Source organism: Chionomys nivalis, chromosome 3, assembly GCF_950005125.1.
Source record: "Chionomys nivalis chromosome 3, mChiNiv1.1, whole genome shotgun sequence".
NCBI classification, from domain to species: domain Eukaryota; kingdom Metazoa; phylum Chordata; class Mammalia; order Rodentia; family Cricetidae; genus Chionomys; species Chionomys nivalis.
This window is the reverse complement of record NC_080088.1, coordinates 9097638-9121101: the sequence shown is the minus strand read 5'-3', so window position 1 is coordinate 9121101 and position 23464 is coordinate 9097638. Positions and strand designations below refer to the sequence as shown.

The following is a 23464-nucleotide window of genomic DNA, read 5'->3' as shown; positions in this document are numbered from 1 at the left end:
AGAAAATTGGAAAGTTATAATATGCTTCAGCTAGCAAAGTACAACTTTGAAGCTAGACGCTCAGTAGGAGAGCTTTTTGTCTGACAAACTCAAACCACTGCATTAGATCCCAAGTGCTACCAAAAAAAACAATCATCTTTATTAACATTTAATGTTTAAAGAATTCTAAAATGTATTTTCATCTTCCTTTCATAGTCCATTGAGAGCACTCAAGAAAATAACCTTTTCTTAGCTTGCTGTGTAATGTAAACACTGCCCCAAATCATTGCAGTTTGTCTTGAATTCACAACTCCTCTTTTGTTGGTTTAACTAGTGAACTCATACAAAAGACTCAAAAAATGGCCATGTAAACAAAAATAGAATGTAATGGTCAGATAAGGGTTTAATTTTAAACATCTTACATTTAGTTCCCCATTAACAGGCACAACAGTTTTGTTTTAACATCCATGATGAAGTGATTATTACAACCCAGCTATTTGGCATATCTCCCACCATCCATTGCTATTGTGTTGTTAGAGCATTGAAAATCTTCTCACTTAGTATTTCAGTGCATACTGCAATATCAACTGTAACTCTTGTCTTGCAGGCTAGGTCTCCTGGATCCTTTACCTAGCATTCTGTCCTTTGACCCAAATTTCCATCTCCTCCTGCTGTCTGTCCTTTCATTCTGTTTCCTAGGATTCCATTGTTCCTACTGCCGTGTATAAGGGAGACCACAGTATTCTTCCATCTGCAGCTTAGTTTGCATAGCGTATCATCTTCCAGATTCATGCAGATTATTCCAAATGGCAATGTGAAAGGGTCTTAATCTTGATAACAGCTACTTATAACAATTCTAGCTGGCACTGTAAACACTGAACCAAAATAAGGACAAGAGAAAACTAAAATATATTCTCCAGAAGTCAGCTCATAATACACAGGAGATTATGTTGTGACTAATTTCTAGTCAAAATGTCTTACTCAGGCAAATAATATGAACAAGAAAAGAGAGGGATACCTCTTAAAAGCTCACCTTATTCTATTACTCCATCCTTAAATCAATACTCCTTTAATATAAAGAGAGAGAATAGCATGCCATTACATCACTACCAACAGCAGTAGGGAAATACATCCACAGAGAAGAAATCGGGAGAAAGAGCAAAAGTGAAATCAAGCACAGGAAGTTAAGTTAAACATATTTGTTAGAATCAAAGCATCAGTGAGAGTCACATAAAGGTTTGAAAAAAAACAGAAGTTGAATACATTGGGAATCATCTAAAATAAGATACAGTGTTTTACCATGAAAAACTAAGACATATTAAAGTTCTGTGCACAAGCAAATAAAATGACTCAAGCCTGTAATCCCAGCACTTGAGAGGCTGAGTCAGGATAGAAACAAATTTGAGGTCAGCTGAGACTAAATGGTGAGTTCAAGGTTAAGCTAATTTACAGAATGATATCCCCACCCAAAAAGTCAATAAATGAATAGATAAAGTTCAGCACCCAAAATCTATGACAACACTACTCTTCCAAGTTCAATAGATTGAGAATATGAAATATGAATCATAGCGCTTGGAAATTTCTAAGCAAACCTCGACCTGGCGGTTTGCTTCATCGTGTCTGCCTCTGAGAGGAGCTGCCCTGCATCTGAGCTCACTTCCTCTTCCTCCCAGCATTTTGTTCTGTTTACTCCGCCTATCTAAATTCTGCCCTATCAGATGGGCCAAGGCAGTTTCTTTATTAGCCAATGACCTTCGTCCATCAAACCTCAATTTTTATTTCCGAGATACAAAGTGATATAGTTCACATATTCAGAGGTTAATATAATTGAATGTCAAAAACAGTCTGCAACCTAGTAGCTGAAATCCACACCTAAACTACAGCCCACAGTGGGGAGGGCTGCCAGATCCCAGAGTCAGCACCATCTGCAGCTCAGAAAACCACAATTGCTGCAGTTTGATCTGGACAGATGCTCTCACTTGAACACTTGGCTATGAGTTGGCCTTTCAGTAGAGGAGATGTATTTCCTGAAAATGGTTTCACTATCCATCTGGAGTTTCTCCCCATCCTCACTAGAGAGGTTGGTCATAAACAGCACTCTTGGCACTTGGCGTCCTCAATGCTCTTTAAACTGTCTGCCTAATGTCCTCTTACTGAGTTTAGTTCCTATGGTGACAGGCCGTTGTCAATGACATCAAGATCGTTGTTCCAGTAGGCACCAATTTACCACCAGAAATCAGCCTTCTGAATGATCAGAACGTTTCTGCTCTATCTACAGTTGCTCAGATTTTTACTAACATCTTTGAAGCATCCAAAGGAATTATTAGCACTGTGTTACCTGAGGTTGAATATTTGCAAAGGCATTACTCCTAGGAAGTTTTCTGAAAGACTTCTTAAACCACCATGTGATTTAATAGTTTATATTAAAATACAGTATTATAGAAAGCCATGTTCATGTAACAAGTATATAAGGTATATGCAATTAAAATAAATAAAACAAGTATATGAATAGTTCTTCAAATTTTACTGAATTCCTTAAAATACACTATTGCTTAGGAAAGCACAGTAGAGGATAACTTGGAGTTTGGTGTATATTTTGAGAGTATTAATGAACAATAATCCATGAAAACATACATAGAGGTAGCATTATACTTACTAAACAGGTTGTATTCAAAAATATGTGTGTGCATATACATATATTCATAAAATTAAAATTAACCTTAAAAAGAGGTCATGAATTTGAAGAATATCAGGGAGGGGTTTGTGGGAAGGTATGAAGGGAGGAAAGAGCAGGGAAAATGTAGTAATGAAATTATAATGTCATAAATTTAAAGAGAATTAGTGAAGAATATAGTCACAGCTCTATTGTTTTCTAGGTTTATAGTGTTTAAATTCACTAATGTACAGGGATTTGAAAGATAAAAAAATGGACACCTGTGAGCTGAATCTAACAGCGGGTGGAGGAACAAAATGTAGGCCTTAAAAAACGAAATGGAAACTCAGACAGTGGGAAGTAGCTTTAAACAGATTGCCATAGGAGACCACCTCCTAAATATAACCCCAGGAGCACAGACACTGAGAGCAACAATTAATAAATGGGACCTCCTGAAACTGAGAAGCTTCTGTAAGGCAAAGGACATGATCATCAAGACAAAACAACTTGGGAAATGAAAAAAGATCTTCACTATCCCCACATCTGACAGAGGACTGATCTCCAAAATATATTAAAAAAATTCAAGAAAATAGACAGCAAAATACCAAATAATCCAATTTAAAAAGTGGAGTACAGATCTAAATAAAGGATTCCCAACAGAGGAATCTCAAATGGCTGAAAGCCACTTAAGGAAAAGCTCAACATCCTTAACCATCAGGAAAATGCAAGTAAAAACAACTCTGAGATGTCATTTTACACATGTCAGAATGGCTAAGATCAAAATCACTAATGACAGCTTATGCTGGAAAGGATGTGGAGTAAGGGAAACACTCTTCCATTGTTGGTGGGAGTACAAACTTGTACAGCCACTTTGGAAATCAGTATGATGGTTTCTCAGAAAACCTACCCAAGACCCAACAATACCACTTTTGAGTATATACCCTAAGGATGCTCATTCATACTGCAAGGACATGTGCTCAACTATGTTCATAGCAGTATTATTTGTAATAGTCAGAACCTGGGAACAACCTAGATGCCCATCAATCAAAGAATGGATAAAGAAAATGTGGTACATTTACACAATGGATTACTACTCAGCGGTAAAAAGCAATAGCATCTTAAAATTTGCAGGCAAATAGATGGAACTAGAAACAACAAACCTGAGTGTGGTAAACCAGACCCAGAAACACAAACACAGTATGTACTCACTCATAAGTATATATTAGACATAAAGCAAATAATAACCAGCCTACAGTCCACAGTCCCAGAGAAGTTAAGAAACAAGGAGGACCCTAAGAGAAACATACATGGATCCCCCTGGGAAGGGGAAATAGACAAGATCTCCTGAGTAAAGTGGAAGCAAGGGGGAGGGGGGAGGGTGAAAAGGAAGGGGTGGAAGGGGTAAGGAAAAATGAGAACATGATGGATCAAGATGACCGAGTTGAGGGGAAGGACAAAGAGGGAGAACAAGGAAAGAGATATCTTGATAGAGGGAGCCATTATGGGGTTAGCATGAGCCCTGGCACTACAGAAACTCACAGGAATCCACAAGGATGGTCCCAGCTAAGAATATAAGGAATATTGGAGAGGGTGCCTGAACTGCCCTTCCTTTGTAATCCAATTGATGACTACCTTGACTGTCATTATAGAACCTGTATCCAGTAAATGATGGAAGTAGATGCAGAGATCCACACCTAAGCCCTGGGCCAAGCTTCCAGAATCCAGTGGAAGAGAGGGAGGAGCGATAATATGAGCAAAGGGATCAAAACTATGATGGGGAAATCCATAGAAACAGCTGACCCAAGTCACGGGGAGCTCACTGACACTGGACTGACAGCTAGGGAACCTGCAAAGAACTGAACTCGGTCCTCTGAATGTGAGTGACAGTTGAGTGGCTTGGGCAGTTTGTGGGGCCACTGGCACTGGGACCAGCATTTATCTTTACCGCATGAACTGGCTTTCTGGAGCCCATTCCCTGTGAAGGGATATTTTAATCAGCCTAGATAAAGGGGACAGGACCTTAGTCCTGCCTCAAGTGATGCAACAAACTTTGTTGACTCCCTTTGGGATATTTCACCCTCTTTAAGGAGTGAATCACAGTTGAAGGTGGGAGAGCAGAAGGAGGGGAAGGAGAGGAAACTGGGATTGGTATGTAAAATTTAAAAAGATGGTTTTTAAAAATAAAATTTAGAATATAAAAAATTGAAAATTCTCTGAAAAGTTTCTTATTCTTTTCAAAAGTAGCATAAAATACTCAAGAATAATTCCCAAATTTGCATGCACCTGCTGTCCTCCTGGCTTTGTCACTCATGACAGTACAGCTTAATCTGTATGAAATGCACGAAGCCCACAGTGGGGAAAAGCAGATGTGAAGCCAGACCTGAGCACTCTGTTAAGTTTCTGATCTTCAACCATGACACCTTGTCATTGCCTAGGTGCAGAGGTATAAATCGGGTAACAGGCTTGCCTAATTCATAAGGTTTTGTGACGCTCTTAGATCATAGTTGAATGCACAGTGACGTCACAATAGAGGGCAGATGAAAGCAAGATGAGCTCATAAGAAGCAGTATAACTACAGGCTGAGGGTCTTTTCTTATCATCCCAAATCTGGCAGAAAGTCACAAACTAAAACTATTTGATATTCGTATGATAAACCTATTTACTTCCTGTTCTGCACTGTATTTTTCTGGCATGACACAATTAGTACTCCTTAGTGATGAATGTATTTTATATTAAATCACATATTAATAACTCTACTCATCTTGGGATAAAGAAGAAAGGAAGCTATGGGGAGACTGGAGAATTTGTCTTTCTAGGAACTTTCAAATTGCCGTTCATGCTGCTGGTCCTGAGATCACACGGTGAAAAACTGCCCTACCCTTGATGGAGAGCTGCAAGCAATCAATGGCTGCTGAGAGAGAGAAAATCAGTTTTCTCCCCAGACAAGTGCCTTGACAGATAACCCAATCTCAAGTGGTCAGCTCTAAACACACAGGTATACAAGTAACACTGAACGCACTCAAATGGGATATGAGTGCACGTGCACATGCATGTGTTCATGTGTGTACTTAACTAAAGAAGAGGTCATACATGTGAGAGGTAGTGAGGTCAAGCGAGGAAGTAGAAGTGGAAGAGGGAGGATTAGAAATGATGAAAATACAATACACATTTATAAAATGCTCAAAAATAAAGTTTAAATTAAAAAGTGAATCAGAGAGAAATAAACATACATAACAGCATGTGTTAATATATTAAGTCATATTTTAGTGAATTTTAAACTGATCTAGTATATATGCTATACATTTTCAATAGGCAGAATAATTTTTATTTTTTTAAATGTTAGAACTAATGTCTTTCAGCAATCTGAAAATTCAGTCTTTATTATATTAGTTTATATGAACAATCCTCTTGATGTTTTATGTTTTATGGTGTTTTAAGAGTGAGTAACTGAAAGTACCAGCATTATAGATATATTTAAACAAAAAATAGAATATCATATCCCATGTCCACTCAGGGTAGTTTTTGAGAAAAACAAATAATAGACATAATGTCAAGACGTAAACACTGACAAATATGTTAGAACTGTGCACAGCTCACAAGAGAGCCCTGGTCCTAACAACAAACTCTGGGCAAGTCTGCAGGCAGAAAGAGTAAGGTTCACATCTCAGTTGAGTTGCCCAACATCTAAGCAGAAGCTGCATTTGATCAAGCAGAGTCTTTGGGCTCCAGAAAAGCATCACCAGACTGGACACAGAAAAACAGAATATCCCAGAAGTGCCAAGGTCTAAGGTATACAGAGTAATTAGAAAAACATTTTGATCAATATCTTCTACATTGGAAGAAAGAGGCACTTTCTGAAAGTGCCTGAAAGAAAAGAGTAATTAGAAAAACATTTTGATCAATATCTTCCACATTGAAAGAAAGAGACACTTCCCTCACCCTCAGCTGGGATGGTGCCTCAGGACTCTGTAACCTCCCCAATAGCACTTCTCATGGAAGCTATCACATTAACCAGGGGGAAAGGATCGGACCACTATGATAGGTTCATGGCTATATCATGAAATGTGGTCCCTTCTCCCTTGAGACTCCCATATAACTTCAACAGAGCCTTCTCCATCCCTTTTTAAATTGATATATAAGAGCTAAGCATACCCATAGGTATGCGATTGACATATGTATCAAATAATGAAAGGTTTAAATCAAGACAAGCATGCTTATGTCCTTCACATGGGTGTCACATCTTTGTAGTTATGACACTCAAAATCCCTTCTTTGAAATATTTATTGACATATATCTATAAGCACTCTACTATGTAATCAGTTCCAAACGTATTAAGCTTTGGGTGAATTATTTCCCATCCCTCCCTCCTCTCCACATCCCACCTATCTCTGGTAACCACCATTCTACTTCTTCCATCTCTGAGGTCAACTCTTTTAGATTTCAGTTATGAACGAAATCATGTCATCCTTATCATTCTCTACTTGGCTTACTTCAGTTAAAACAAAGTCTTCCATTCTCTTCTCTATTGCTGGAAGAATAGAATTTCTTCTTTTTTCAGCTGGATGGTGTTCCACTTTTGTATGTACACCACATTTTTAATTCACCTATCCATTGGTGTACATGTAGGTCAATTTCATTTCTTAGCTATTACTAATAGTCCTACATGATGTACTTAATTCATTCTTTAGATCAAGGAAAATGGTTTTCTCATTAATTTCCTAGGTCTCATTGAAGAAAATAAATATGTCCTCATTATTCATGAAAGAAGTTTGAGCTGCACTAGCTGCTAGTCAATGAGAGATTCTACTTTATGGGTTTTGTTCTTATAATGAGAAGGTACTGTAGTGTCTTCAAAGTGTCCTGTCAAACCAGACTCCAAATTCAATCCCCCAATTATCTGACTTCTCAACAACAAGAAAATATGACAGCTGCAATTCCAAACCTTGTTTTGGTCCCCAGGAATTTATTGACCGCCCTCATGTTTCAGGAAACTCTCTACCGGGATTTGAGAGGTAGACATCAAAGACTGTACAACCCAGCAAATATTTTTCAAATGAGAAGCCAAGGCAAAGCTGACAAGCCCACAAGTAAATGCATCCTCATGTCATAGTTAGAAAAAAATGGAGAGGATACAATAAAATAACAGCTACAGAAACAGATTAAATCTGTGGAAGGTGATAAATGAATTACATTGAAATTCTGATTTTAGGACCAATGTGGATATGTTTAGCATATGCATGATGTTTAGCAAAGGGGTCTGTCTCATTGCATTATAAACCATGACAAAAAAGCAAAAACCCAAGGCAACCAAGAAAGCTCTGCTACCCAGGAAGCCTCCTTTTCCTCCTGGTTGCTGTTCTGTTTCTGAACTGAGCAACTTTGGAGCGCTTACTCATCATGCTAAGGCAGGGCAGGAAATCATTTTTGACATTTATGAAGAAAGTACAGAAAAAATACTCTCTTCTTGATGCTTTCAAAATTCTGAGGGACAGTTAAATGAATGTCTCAGAAAGAGCCTGGGGGAGGGGCGTGAAATGATTTTGCTACAGCCTCTCAGTGAACTCTGAAGAAATGTCATCTGCAATCATCTCTGCACTGTCAGAAGGATGTTTGGAGCTCAGTCTGTGCACTCATAGGATTATTCTGGGATGCCAAAAAATAGTTAAATAGTATTATTTTCAGGTTTGATTTTATTTAAATGTCATTACCATGACTAGAGATTTAAAAATACCTTCACCTCCCATTCGTATTATTTTTACTAAAGTCCCAGTAGAATGTATGAAAGTGGTGTGTTATATTTTAAGAATGCAGTGTTGACTAAGACCGGGGAGATATCTTCATGGCTAACAGTTTTCAGTTCTTTTGAATGCAATGGAAGTCCATTCTCATTTATAGGGAGACAGGGGAAAACATTTCCAATAAACACATTTTAACAGAAAGTTCCACTCTGGCACTCCACGTCTGTGCAACTGTGAGTGTGTCATTGGGATCTCTCAATTTTAATATATGTGACTGAAATTAGAGCCACAGAACCTAGAATGAAACCAACCTTATGGGATTATAAGGAGGAATAATGTCCCGCTACAAATATAGAAATCAATTAAATCTTATTTCTTTTGCCTCTTTCCTGCTTATTTTCAATCTTGAAATAATGGTGAAAACATCTAAAATAAAGATTGGCAGACTCATAAGAAATCAACAGTATAAACACTTGTTCTAATCAAGCATTCAGCTCAAATGTCACTAGACTACACTGAGGAGATATACAAATCTTTATTCAAAAACTGGGAAGTTGGATGGTTGTTTGGCTGGTTGGGTAGGTGGATGGATGGATGGATGGATGGATGGATGGATGGATGGATGGATGGACGGTTGGATGGTTAGATGTTTTCAAAATATAATTTATTTTCATACATGCCCTCAGAACATGTTCATTATTTAAAATAAATCATAGTTTGGATCTGAGGAGAATGCTTCCATTTGGTAAAAGGAGATTCTGGAAAATCAGATATCAGAATCACATTAAGGATGAAGCATTTCCTGTTTCAAATTCACTTTTTTTTTGAAGTTTTTAAAAGTACAAGAATAAAAATTTTTTATTTTAATTTATTTTTTGTTTCATTTTACATTCCATCCACAGTTCTCCCCCCAACCCCTGCTTCCATCCCCTCCTTGCCCACTCCCAAACCACTCCTCCCATAGGACTCCCATAGGAATTCAAGTCTGGCAAATTAAGTTGGGGCAGGGCCAAGCCCCTCTCCCCTGCATTAAGGCTGAGCATGGCATCCCACCATACAAAATGGGCTCCAATAAACTAGCTTATGTACCAAGGATAGATCCTGCCTACCGCCAGAGACCCCTTAGATAGTCCAAGCTTAACCTCTGTCTACCACATATAAAGAACCTAGTTCAGCCCCTTGGAGGCTCCACAGTTGTTGGTCTAGAGTTCATGACTTTCCACGAGCTTGGTTCAGCTGTCTCTGTAGATTTCTGCCTCATGATCTTAACCTCCCTGGCTCATATATTCCCTCCTCCCTCTCTTCAGTTGGATTCCCAGAGCTTGGCCTGGTGCTTGGTTGTGGATTTCTGCATCTGGTTCTGTCAGTTTCTGGATGAAGGCACTATGATGATAGTTGGGGTATTCACCAATCTGATTATAGAGGAAGGCCAGTTTGGGCAACCACTCCATTATTTCTAGGAGTCTTACTTGGCATCATCCTTATGAATTCTCAGGAATTTCCCTAGCACCAGATTTCTTCCTAACCCTAGAGTGACTCTCTTGATCAAGATCTCTCTTTCATTGCTTTCCCACTCTGTCCCTCCCCCTGTCTTGACCATCCCATTCGCTCGTGTTCTCATCTCCCATCCCTTCCACTCTACTGCCCCCTCCTGCCTTGGCCCCAGTTTACCCAGGAGAGCTCATCTACTTCCCCTTCCCTCAGTGGTCCATGTGTCCCTCTTGTGGTCTTCCTTCTTACCTAGCTTCTCTGAAGCTGTGGACTGTAGTTCCGTTATCGTTTCTTTTACATCTAATATCCACTGATGAGTGAGTTCATACCACGTTTGTCTTTCTGAGTCTGGGTTACCTCACTCAGGATGGTTTCTTCTAGTTTCATCTATTTGCCTGCAAATTTCATGATATCATTGTTTTTTGCAGCTGAGTAATACTCCCCCTCAATTGAAGAATGGATAAAGAAAAAGAGAAACCTTCTTTAGATGAGAAAATAATTGCATTTGAGAAAAAAAATATCTAATTTAAATGTCATACATTCGTTCTTCCAATTTGAGATTGTTAGGATTTGAATGTGAAATGGCATTGTTTCTGAGAGGTTATGGCACCTTGGAAACTGCAGCCAAGAGAGAAGGAATGATCCAGTAAGGTCGCATTGCTGAAGGTTTTAATCCATTTCGGGACCTTCTTTCTGCTTCTTCTTCTGCTGCTGCTAATATGTAAATGGCTTCTGATTCGTGATCTCCCTGCTGAAAATGGAATCCTGGTGCCATGCCTTCCCCTGATGTACTATGTCCCCTGAAACCTCACCCCAAAACAAACATCTCCTCCCTAATGTTGCGTGTGTCTGATATTTTGTATGAATATGCAAGTATTCATAGTTCGGCCACTTTTATTGAGTAAAGAGAACTTGATTTCATAAAGTGTTTGATCATATTCCTGAGGTGTTCTTTGGTGACAGCAAAAGGAAAATGACAACAAAGTGGTGAAAGGAATTTGTAATCATTGAGAAGGATGAATTCTGTGACTGTGAGTTTTCCTGGGATGTGGAGGATCTCTCTTGACTTCTGTACTGAGAAACTGCTCACACACCTAATTAGAAACAGAAGCTGCCTTGCAAGTTTGAGTCCTCTGGTTCTCTAAGAATTAAGAAACTTGACAACAAAGCTATACCATGAAAGGGGAAAATGCAAGCAGAGTAAAATGAGTGGGAGGTAAAATCATTTTATTGTTTTTCTTATGTGTATGAACAAGGAAATGTGGTTATGGGATGCCTTACGTCAACAGATCCCACTGTCTTCAGAACCCTGACTGTCTTGTTTTGTAGGAAACACATTTGTAGGTCAGTATGACCAGATGTACTAGTCACAGAATGCCACTCAGAGAATATTTCTCCAACCTTGTGAGAAGGAAAGATGATACATACCTTCAAGACAACCTTTAGAGACCACTTGGGAAATGTTTGTTGAGACATAGAAGAATAAATATTACTGTTAAAATCAGCTCAACAGATTCATAAGGACTTTAGAACACCAGAATGAACTGAGGTAGGAAAACAGGTATTAACATTCTCATACCAGCATTCACTGGCAAGTGAGCCCTTGCCAGTTTCAGTCTCATAACCAATGTAGAGGAGCTTTCTGAGATGGATAGAAAGCCTAAAAATGAGATACAAATAATCAAAGACATGGGCAATGTTTTTGATATGTAGATTGTGTATATGTTAAAATAACTTCTAAAGAAACTTGGAGCATTCAAAAGCCTCTCCTTTTATGAAGAGAAGGTGACTGTGAGAAGAAGTCAGTTAAAAAAACATAAAGGTAAGCCGGGCGATGGTGGCGCACGCCTTTAATCCCAGCACTCGGGAGGCAGAGGCAGGCGGATCTCTGTGAGTTCGAGACCAGCCTGGTCTACAGAGCTAGTTCCAGGACAGGCTCCAAAGCCACAGAGAAACCCTGTCTCGAAAAACCAAAAAAAAAAAAAAAAAAAAAAAAAAACATAAAGGAGTGGAAATCACACTGCTTGAGGCTTAGAAGAGGACTGAAGAATGCAGTTCTTCAGGTTATAACTCATCAGAGAATTCTAAAATACTAGAATTCATCCAAGGAGTGGAGTGTCTCTCTCTCTCTCTCTCCCTCTTTCTCTTTCTTTCTCTCTATATGTACAGGGGTGCAGAGAGATAAATTGGAGAGAGAGAGAGAGAGAGAGAGAGAGAGAGAGAGAGAGAGAGAGAGAGAAAGAGAGAGAGACAATCTTCTAAAAATAAGAGGGATTTCAATAGTCAAATAAAAATAATACTTTCCAGTTTCAGTTCTACCACATTCATCCAGCAGGGAAATCTCAACTACACATACTATGCTTTTACAATAATTTAAAAGACCCAAATGTTAAGCTATAAAAGAAAAGTCAATTTGGGTGACTTTAATAGAAGATTCTATATCATAAACCACACATGGCATGAGGCTTGAAACCCAGCAATGATTATGGATTCAGGAGGACTTATAAGATGTTAGCAAATAGACACTTACCATCTTCTATGTTTACTGATCAAATTGTAAGGTAATCCAATTGCCTTTATTTTATGATTGTTGAGGGAAGCTGCTTGTTTCCCAGCTGCCCAGACCTGAAATAAGCACACAGAAACTGTATTAATTAAAACACTGCTTGGCCTATTAGCTTATGCATATTTACATCTAGCTCTTATATCTTTAATTAATCCATTTCTATTATTTTATCTTTTACCACAAGGTTCATGGCCTACCGACAAGGTTCCAACTGGCAGCTAGCATCTTTCTCTTCTGGTGGCTACATAGCATCTCTTTGACTCTGCCTTCTTTCTCCCAGCATTCAGCTCAGTTTCCCCACCTAGCTTTATTTTACCCTGCTGCAGGCCAAAGTAGATTCTTTATTGATTGACCAATAAAAGCAACACATATACAGAAGGACTTCCCACACCATATAATGTCTCTATGAGTATAAGTGAATCATCTTAGTTCCTACATTCACATTTGACAGAGGAACCTGAAAAGGGCAAGAAATGAAAAGATTTGAATGCAAGTTTATAATATTTCTGAACTGACAGCATAAATTACTTGAATATTTTCAATTCATGTTCTCAGACACCCTTGAAGGGTTTTTTTCTCATCAGATTTCCCAAGTGTTATCTCTTCATATGTGTACTTTTTAAAGATCCACAAATGGTCCAAGGAAAATTCAGTCTTAAAAAGATTGCCGACTGTGACCCATAAGTATGTCACTGTGGTAGTGCCTTTGTTTTTTATCCCCAGGGGCCTGTGATCCATCCTTAGAGATGAAAAGAAAGTACTTCAAATGGTGTAGAACATATTCCTATTTCATAACAAAATGAGAACATGAAAATCCCTTAATAATATGGCATATCATGGCATATGACTCCAAAACACTGAATTTCTGAAATGTAGTTGGGAGCAGGGCCCCTTGTTTCAGCCACCTGGCTAACTTATACCCAAAATAATCACACAGAAACTGTATTCATTTAAGTACTGCCTGATCCATTAGTTCTGGCCTCTTATTGGCTAACTCTCACATATTAGTTTAACCCATCTCCATTAATGTGTATCACCTCTTGACTGGCTTACCAGCATGAGTCAAACCAGCATCCATCTTGGGCAGGAGAACCATGGTGTCTGCCACACTGTCATTCTTCCCAGCATTCTGTTCTGTCTACCCCACCTATCTACATTCTGCCCTATTAAAAGGCCAAGGCAGTTTCTTTATTCAACCAATGAAAGCAACACAAATACAGAAGGACCTCCTACACCACTGATATACAATTCTTTTTTATTATTTTATTGATTTTTGATATACAGTTCTTTTTTGGACACTTGTAGATATGCTATCCAGAAAGAATCACCAGTTTGAAACATCTCAACAGCCACCTATGAACTATGATTGAAAGGCCCATCGACATGTGGCACAATGCATACACTATACTTCCCGGGTGTGGTAGTCATCCTTCCTCTGCCTTTGTCTTGCTGGGTGTGGTAGAAAACTCTCAATTTTACAGAGGACCCTGAAACTGATGCTCCCAGAAGAATCACTGAAGTTGCACCTGTTTTCTGATTATATGATGAGAATTTCATGATCAAAGAGAGAGAGAGTTGCAGGTTCAGAGTCAAAGTACCCTTAGTCCCCTCAATAGGCACTGATTGGCCAGTTCTGGGTCTGATCTAACATCATTCTGACTATCACATTAAACCTTTGGAAGCATCTTTAGCAGACCACTAGTTTCCATCATCGCAAATGCTAAGGATGCTACCAGATAGCATATGAAACTGACAGCAGAGTTTTCCCCACTCTGCTGTAAACCACCTCCCTGATATCCACCACCAATGTATTCAAAACATGCCTTGATTTATGACTTTCTTTATTATCCTTCAGGTAAAAAGCTTCATGAAACTTTTCCTATGTTGAAACATGTTATTTTGTGGCAACATGAATAAGTTTTCATGCCACAGTCACTCTTACTTAGTGAAGGGGGAAAAAACTATTTCTTATTCCCTTTGGGGAGAAAGCTTTGTTCTGTGTTGACATGATAAGGTGGGAAGAAGAAGGAAAAGAATAAAATGGAGTGAGGAAAAGATAATAAATAGATGGGAAGATCGAAAAACAGATAGATGATGGATAGATGATAGATAGATAGATAGATAGATAGATAGATAGATAGATAGATAGATAATAGATAGATAGATGATAGATAGATAGATAGATAGATAGATAGATAGATAGATAGATAGATGATAGATAGATGATAGAATAATGTTAGATAGATAGATAGATAGATAGATAGATAGATAGATAGATAGATAGATAGATAGATAGATAGATAGATGGATGGATGGATGGATGGATGGATGGATGGATGGATGGATGGATGGATAGATAGATAGATAGATAGATAGATAGATAGATAGATAGATAGATAGATAGATAGATAGATATGTACGTACATACATACAGATATATATAGAGAGAGATGGATGGTAGGTGATATTGTATTTATGTGTTTGTATATTTGTGTGTGTATACTTATGTGTGTGTGCAGTGTGCATTTGTGTGTGTGTGTGTGTGTGTGTAGAGTAGTCCCAAAACAGTATTTCTTAAATTTCTTTAATTGCGGGTGTCGAGTCCCCTGTAGAATCCCTAAGACACTAACTAAAAGCTTCAGAATCCCTGGACCTTACCCAGATGTGCACCAAGTCAGAATGCCTGAGGTGAGACATTTATAGCTCACTTCAGCTATGAAGAACACTCCCCTGCATACTTCTGATTCAGAAACACTGGATTAGAGGCTCTCTGGTATCTGTTGAAACCCAAGACCTTCCAGTAGTCAGTTATCATCCCAAATCAGTACATTTTCTCATTCCAATTAGCTGATCTAGTTTCCTAATCTCTCTTTACCTATTGTATTCTAGCCTGCGGGTTTATCTAATTCATAGTTCTCAGCATGAGTTAACATTATGGCTACTATAATGAACTGGAGGTTGCACTGGCTGTGATAATGCCCATTGTTGTTAAAAAGAAAACAATACGCTATTAGCTATTCTTGACATTAATGTTTGCTGACAAGCATCCATGGGATGAAAAATGTGGTGAAGAAAATTCTCTCCTGAAGTGATCCTCTCCAGTGAGTGATGTCAATAAAACCATCTGCAGATATTCAGTAAAAATGCAGAACTCAGCCAAATCACCCATTGCTGAGAATATTTGTACCGCACTCAAAATGTTTGCAACAGGATTGAGACATTGTCGACATGTCTTATAAAAGAGCTATTGCTCTCTTCTCACACGGAATAGAAAGGAAGGCTGCTGTATCTTCACAGATAGTCATTTGTTATAGCTCATATCTTTTAATAGTGGAGTTTACTACCTGGTATTGATTCTTCAAAGATTAAGAAGCTTCCCATAGTTGTCTCTAACCTGTGTGCCTCTAAGCTATAAAGTAGACATCTAAGATGATTTGATACAGGGGATTTATCACTTCACTTAACAAAATCTCAGACTCCCGAAGGATGTGTGTTCCTTCTCTATTACTTAATGCTCCAGAGTCCTTAAAGAGAGGACATAGTGCTAAATTCTGCAATCATTATTCCCTGGGAGAGAGATCACAGTGAGTTTCATCTACGCTAACACAGAATAGCTGTGGAAGTTGCTCCTCTGTTGGTTTTCTTAAGGACAGGCAGAAATAGTGATTTGGGAGAGGGATGCCAATGAACATCAGGTGCATCCTTGGCATGAGAGATGTCAGACCCATAAAAATCCTTCTTTGCTGTCTTCTTTCCATCCACCTTCCATGCCACAATAATTCACAACATGGGGAAGGCTCAGAGAAGCAACTTTTTCCAGGATCAGTAACCACCCTTTTACCAATTTATCACACAGGATAAAGGATTATTTGCCTTTTCACAACTCCTAAGGCTAAGAGATTAAAAATAAACCTGCTTCCTTCCCCCACTCAATGCATCAGAAAATATGCACATACCAAGAAAACTCCACTCAAGGATATCATTATTCAAGCTGAGACAAATTTATTGAGAATTTGACAGACACATCCACAGCTTAACCATGACAGGACATCATGAGAGTCTTGAAAAATTCAAAAGCAAATGTATGTCACAATGGTTGCCAAGCTTCTGAAAAAGTCCCAATAAACAGCATCCAGAGAAGGCAGTTTGAGGCATAGTCTAGATATTCAGTTCCTTTGTTTGAGATTCAGGTGCAAGATCTGAAAAGCAGCTTCTGGGAAGAGGTTGATGAGCAAGTGAGGACGAAAGAAGAAGGTAAAGCTGGAACCTGGAGGTGCCACTCAGCCTTCACGAAGAGATGAATCTACACCAGGAGATCACAGCACATCAGTAGAGAGCATATGGCCAGTATCTTCTGTAAGCCCCACAGCCATTGTAGCCATAGCCAAGGCCATAGCCCACTGGAGAGTAGGTGCTGCCATAGCCGCAGCCAACGCTGTACCCCAGGGGGTAACCATAGCTGCCCCAGTAGCACCCTGGGAAGACAGAGCCCTCAAAGTCGGTGTAGTACATGATGTGAGGAGTGGAAGGCTTCGGTAGGAGGGGAGTGAGTGTGATGGGTTCTGCAGTCTCAGACCGTCTTTATATACCCTGACGGAGGGGTGTGGCTTAAGAAAACACAGGGCCTTCATTTTCATTCTTGACACCAATTTGCACTACACAAAGCTCGTTAATTCGCGGTGCTGTTGCCTAAGAGTCTTTAAGAAAGCTTTCGTGTGATATAATGTAAGGAGACGATTCCATCAAACAAATTATGTGCCTTCCAAAAAGGGGTTATTGCCGGACTTCAAAGTACTTGGTCTTACAGACCCTGTATATAATTTCAGTAAGCAGGCTTTGTAACGCCGAGAAAGATTTCAATGCTGTTAGCTCTAATGTGGTCATCTTGTGCTCTGAACTTACACAGCCAGGGTAGGTTTTCAGTAGATACATGTTAGAAACTTGAGGTCAAATAATAAGTTATGAGTTTGTCTCAAAATCAATGAATCTCTTGGCATTTTCTGTATTGAAGAACTCTCTCTCTCTCTGTCTCTCTCTCCCTCTCTCTCTCTCGTGTGTAAGGCACTCATCACAGACCTTCCCTCATCTATAGCTAAGCTAATTTGTGTAGAAAACTAAACTGTAGAAAAGTTAATTTTATAGATCCCATTAGAATTATATCTAGCAATACTTATCTATCTATACCACCTCTACAAATAAAAATTCATAACATCAAAGTGTAATTTTTTGATTACTCCTAATACTAAATGTCAAACCAGTATGATTTGTTGATTTGATACACTGTTTTGGGTAAATATTAAAAGTAATAACTTGGCAAAAACAAAAAATAATGGAAATTTTTGTCCCAAAACAAAGACTATTTTTCTATTAGATCCAATAAAAGCATTTTACCTGAAAAATATGATGATTTTATGGATAATGAAGTCATGATACTAACTTACTATTGTTTCATTTTTGAATGATTATGTACCCTAGGTTAGGGAACCTAGACCATTCCCCTTTAAACAGAGATTTAGTCTACAAATAAGAACTGGAGGCAGGAGCAGATTTACCAAAACTGTCTTAGACTGTATATGACCCGATAAACCATTCTTCAACGCTTGCATGGAGATTTTCCCTTCATGGAGCTTTATATGGGACTTAAAGAAAGCACCACAGAAGAGGAGGGCACATAGCATGAAATATAAAACAGAACAGAGTCAACCTAAACAGTACAAAACAGACATGTGTTATACGCCAAACCCCAGACTTCACTTAACATTCCAGAAGTGACTTTACTCTGCCAACAGGAAGGGGGCATACGTTCATTCCAAGGACAAAGTGGGGCTCTTAGAGAACCTCAAAGCTGTACCAGTGTTCTAACCACTAATTGTTTAATTACAGCAGAGGCAATGTTGAAAACACCTTCAGAGTTGCCCCATTGCCCTGCTTCATAAAGCAGGGTGCTGCCTATGGTGAATCAGAACTTAAAATTCAAACCCTTAATGTGACATACAACTGAAAATGACCAGAAAAGTACAATTATTTTCATTCCTAAATGTAAAGATATTAGGCAGAAAAGCATTTCTTAAAGTCCTTTAGAACGAGCTATATTATATTGCAACCCGTATCATTATTGCTGCATTTAGTACAAAAATGTAGATAACATTGGGGAAAGAATTAAACCAAAATACATCATATAATAAGAAAAATATTTGAATCAATGCCATGGTTCAATTATAAAAGCCTGATTAAATAAATTCCTTCTCCCCACCCCCCACCTACCCAATCTGACACATGCTGATTTGGGCCCTTGATGGTGTAACATACAGCTTTATTAAACAGTGATGAGCATATGAGTAATAATGGTGAGTAAAGAATTTAATCTGCTATCTTTTTAAACAACCATAAGTCCTGTTTAGAATTTATACAGAAAATAATCTAAAGGGAGAACTTCATGGAAATATATTGTTTCTCAGCAAGTCATTAAAAAAAATAATATGCAACTCAACTTAATTGAATATATAAAAGCTTTGTTCTGTTGTGCAATTCTCAAGGAGAATCCACGTTTCATAGACCCTGAACTTTGTACATGCTGAAAGCCTTTCTTGTGAAAAGGAAAACAATATAAACACAAAATCAATGCAAAAGCAAATCACCATGAAGAATTTAAACGCCAACAAAAACAACAAATGTTCAGAAAAAAAAGTAGTAAATTCTGTGTTTTTACTACTTTGTATTTTTCTTCCCCGTAAACGATCTTCTGGCTCCATCACTCAAGCTCTTCCCTCTATCTTCCTGGACTTGATACCATGGAAGAGATACATCCTAGCATAGCATCTTTAGCCACGCATGCTCACAACACACGCTCAGGTGAAGTGGCGGAGTAGCCGAGAGGAGAACTCCTGAACACTGTTTCTTCTTGAAAGTAGCTTTGTTGGACACAGGAATGGCAGCGGCCCATGGTAATCCACGCTTCTATTCCCAGTTAAGTTTATTTCTCTTTCACCTATCCTTAGTAAGACCCTAAAAGAAATGTCTTCGGACTTCCCATTGACTTCTGATGAGTTGAAGGAAACTCCAGAAGGAATCTGAACTTATCCAAACCAATTTGTACTAATCAGCACTAATCCAAAACAAACGCAGCTCTAGTGTCTCCTCTGCACATCCTCCCCAAAAGACCCACACAAGGATCTCAGGAAGAGAAAAATATAAACACAGATGCGATGACAACGCTGGAGTGGTGATTGCTGGGCAGTCATTTGCATAAAGCACAGGATAGCTTTCTCATTTAAAGGTATTCCTAAAATGATATATGATCACCATTTTTATTCCATTTTTATTTCTCTTCTTTGACTTAAAATAAAGTTAATAAGCATAAAAATGGGGGGAATCCTGTTCCTTCCTTTGTACAAAGGAGAAAGATATATAAACAAATTACAGAAGAAAAAGCAGGTCAAAGGTACACAAGTCTCATCGCCTTCCAATGCAATGGTTCTACTTAGTATATTACTTCCTTAAAAATACAAAACAATTAGAAAGAAATGTTTTTATTTTTGCTGTTTTCCTGGTGTTGGGTACCAAACCTAGGATCCTGCACATGGCAAATGCTTTGCCACTGGGGAGCCTTGTCAATCCACTCAATGAGCTTCGGTGTATATGGCAGTGGTCATCCAAGAATACAAAATTTATCTTTTAATAAGCAAGCATATTATTAAAAAGACATAAATTGCCAGGTGGTGGTAGTGCATGCCTTTAATCCCGACATTTGGGAGACAGAAGCAGGTAGATCTCTGCGAGTTCAAGGCCAGTCTGGTCCACAGAGCTAGTTCCAGGACAGGTTCCAAAGCTACAGAGAAATCCTGTCTCAGAAAAAAAATCATTCTAAAAAGACATAAACTGTGCATCTCTTGAATTCCAGGTAATTGTTAGTTGCTAGAAATTGTAAATATCAAAATGGGTGAGAAAAGGTTAACTACACTGGAAATGCTCAGCAAACGAAATGAATGGGACATGTCCTACTCTAAAAGGGCAAAAGGAAAGAATGCACAATTCTACCTAAATTAGTGGATTCTGACTGGCAAAGCTCCATCTGGAAGGAATAAATATAATAACGTTGTCTTGAAATTGTGTTTTACTAGTCAACAGTGATACGGGAAACAGTAGGATCTAGGTAACATTTCAGAGAGAGAGAGAGAGAGAAATAGTTGAAAGTACATTTCCTAAGATGTTGTAAAGTAATGAGGAGCCTTCCGGGAGTCACAAGTAGTTAAATGGACTCTCAGATGTAAAAGAATTAATGGAGGCCAATGCTGAAAAGGCGGTCAGCAAGGACTGCTTTGAATATGACAGGGTCATTGCACTCATGCTGGTTGATTGCACAAGATGAGGCCAATAAACACTCCAGCATGGTGGTGTTCATAAGTGCCTATCCCTAGCTGAGGAGATATTGACAGGTTTTAGTTGCTAGGGAAAAAGGAGTCAGGATTATTTAAGGGATTTGGTCCCTGTCCAGTTGGCCATGCTCCAATTGATGGCCCCACACAGATAAGTAAATAGGGAACATGAATTGGATTCAATAGGTTATAAAATCATACTAATAGCATTTTAAAAAGAAGACATAACTACTTTTTTAATCTGCTACCCACAGCCAAAATGTTTAGACAACAAATTTTTTATTATGTTAGACACACACACACATTAAAAGATTTCAATACAAGTAGCATGAGAATAAACAGTAGAATATAACATCCCTGTCTTTAAATTGTGTGCACACATACACACACTCCAACCAAAATTAGCTACCTACAAATTGCATTAGAATAATCAGGAGACTATTTAAGAAGCCTTATCAACATATTAGAGCCCTGAGGGTAATGAAGTAGAAAGATTTAAAACACCCATCCCTTTACTAAAACTAGCACAGTTTCTAACTGCATTCTAAATATTTGTCATTAGGCCCAGAATTGAGTGTATTCCTAACCCTACATCAAAGGAACTTCTCTTTGTAACAGAGACCACTACAGGAAAATGCAACCAATCAAAGTACAGAGTCGTGGAGCTCAGCCCAAGTGATACATCTACAACACAGTTCCTGGATCTATGGCTTGGGAACCATTTTGGAAGCTGAGGTAGAAAGATTGTAAAAGCCACATGATCAGAAGCTTACTGTAAGATTTTGTCTCCTTGCAATTTTAAAACTTACACCCATAAAGTCTCACCAACATGGCTTCCTAAACTTGAGTTGAACAAGGACAACACCTATAGATGTTTTAGCATGGAAGGAAGAAAATCACTAGGCCTCAGTGGTGCACAAAGAACGACAGGGAACTGAGGACTACTGAGAATGGGAGAAACAGTCTTCCCCAGGGAAGAGTACATCAATTGGTTATTCAGTACCAATGGCAGGTCTGAAAAAGTATATAAATGCACAACATTAAACAGACTGAACAGGTTGTGTGTGTACATATACATATACATATACATATAAAACAACAATTGAAGAAAACATGGCCATGAACCAGAAAGAGAGCAAGGGAGGGCATATAGGATGGTTTTGGGGGAGAGAAAGGAAGGAGTAAATGTTGTAACTATATTATAATCTCAAAAATTAAAAAAATATACTTAAAATTAAAAATTAAAAAAGAAAAGTCAACACTGAAAAATAAGAGTAGAAGCAACAGCTTCATTTTTTTCTTCCCATCTTATATCCTAGACTTGTACCATTCAAGACTGGAAGACAACTTCCAAGTGTGTGGGGTCCCATTCCAGAAAAACAAACAAAATGAATCCACAGGTTTCATAGCCTTTGAAAGTTCATGTGGTTGTGGTAGTCTGACTCACACAAATCACTGGGGAGACATCTGGAAACAGCTGGGAACAAGAAGAGGCAGCAACTGTCAAACCAGTGACTTGGCAGTATCTACTGAGGCTCCCAGTGAACTGCTTTTCAGTGCCCTTAGCAGCCTTCATCCATTGGATAATTTCAAATGATCTGTTGCCAAGAAATGCTTACAAGAAATGCTAAAGCGAGTTCTTCCAGCTTAAATCAAAGCACATAAATTATGAATATGAAAACATATGAAAGTATAAGACTACCTGGTAAAACACAGTACACTGTTTAATTCGCAGTACTCTAGTATTACAAGTGTGGTAATGTTATTATAACCCTGAGATAGAGGTCAAAAGACAAAAACGTTAAAAAGAACTTTAGCCACATAATTTGTAGTGGTTGTGCAATAGGAAAAGTTGTAAATATTGACATAAAAACATAAGAGTAAGAGAAGAAAAATGCCAAGCGTTAGTGTAAGATCAAAGTGTTGGTTCTAGTTAAAATATTGTTTTATGTAACCCTCCTAACACAAGAATACCTATAGGAAATAGTACTTGTAGAAAAAAGGAGGAAAAAAATTTAAAGCAGGAAAACATTAGGTAACAAAAAAAAATGAACGAAGAATCTATAAAACAACCAGTAAGCAGCTCCTAAAGGGCTATTGTAACAAGTATCCTAAATGTAAAGAGATTAAACTTCAGTCAAAGGACAGAGAGAAGCTGAATAAACACCAAGCATGACCCAGGCAATCTCTGTCTACAACAGAATCTCTTCACTATTCTTTTAAGTTTCTTTTTTATAATTTCTTTTCTTTTATTTTTTTAAAGAAAACAAACTATCATTTTCATTTTACATAGCAATCCCAGTTTCCATTCCTTCCTCTCCTCCCATTCCCTTCACCCCAACCCCCATCCACTCCTCAGAGACAGTAAGGCACATTGCTTTGGGGAAGGTCCAAGGCCCTCCCTACTATATCTAGGCTGAACAAGGCATCCATCCAAAGAGAATAGGATCCCAAAAAGCTAGTACAAGCAGTAGGGATAAATCCTGGTGCCACTGCCAGTGGCCCACAGTCTGCCCCAGCCATACAACTGTCACCCACATTCAGAGGGAATAATGGGACCTTCTATAACTGAGAAGCTTCTGTAAAGCAAAGGACACAGTCAAAAAGACAAAAAGGCAGCACACTGAATGCGAAAAGATCTTCACCAACCCCACATCAAACA

General features: G+C 38.4%; 1 protein-coding gene across 1 annotated transcript; it reads right to left on the bottom strand.

Annotated features, from left to right (window-relative positions):
- Positions 1-16753: 16753 nt before the first annotated feature.
- LOC130870726 (keratin-associated protein 8-1) lies at positions 16754-16939 on the bottom strand. The gene has a single exon (XM_057763473.1). The coding sequence runs from the start codon at positions 16937-16939 to the stop codon at positions 16754-16756; it is 186 nt and encodes a 61-aa protein (XP_057619456.1).
- Between the last annotated feature and the right edge of the window lie 6525 nt (positions 16940-23464).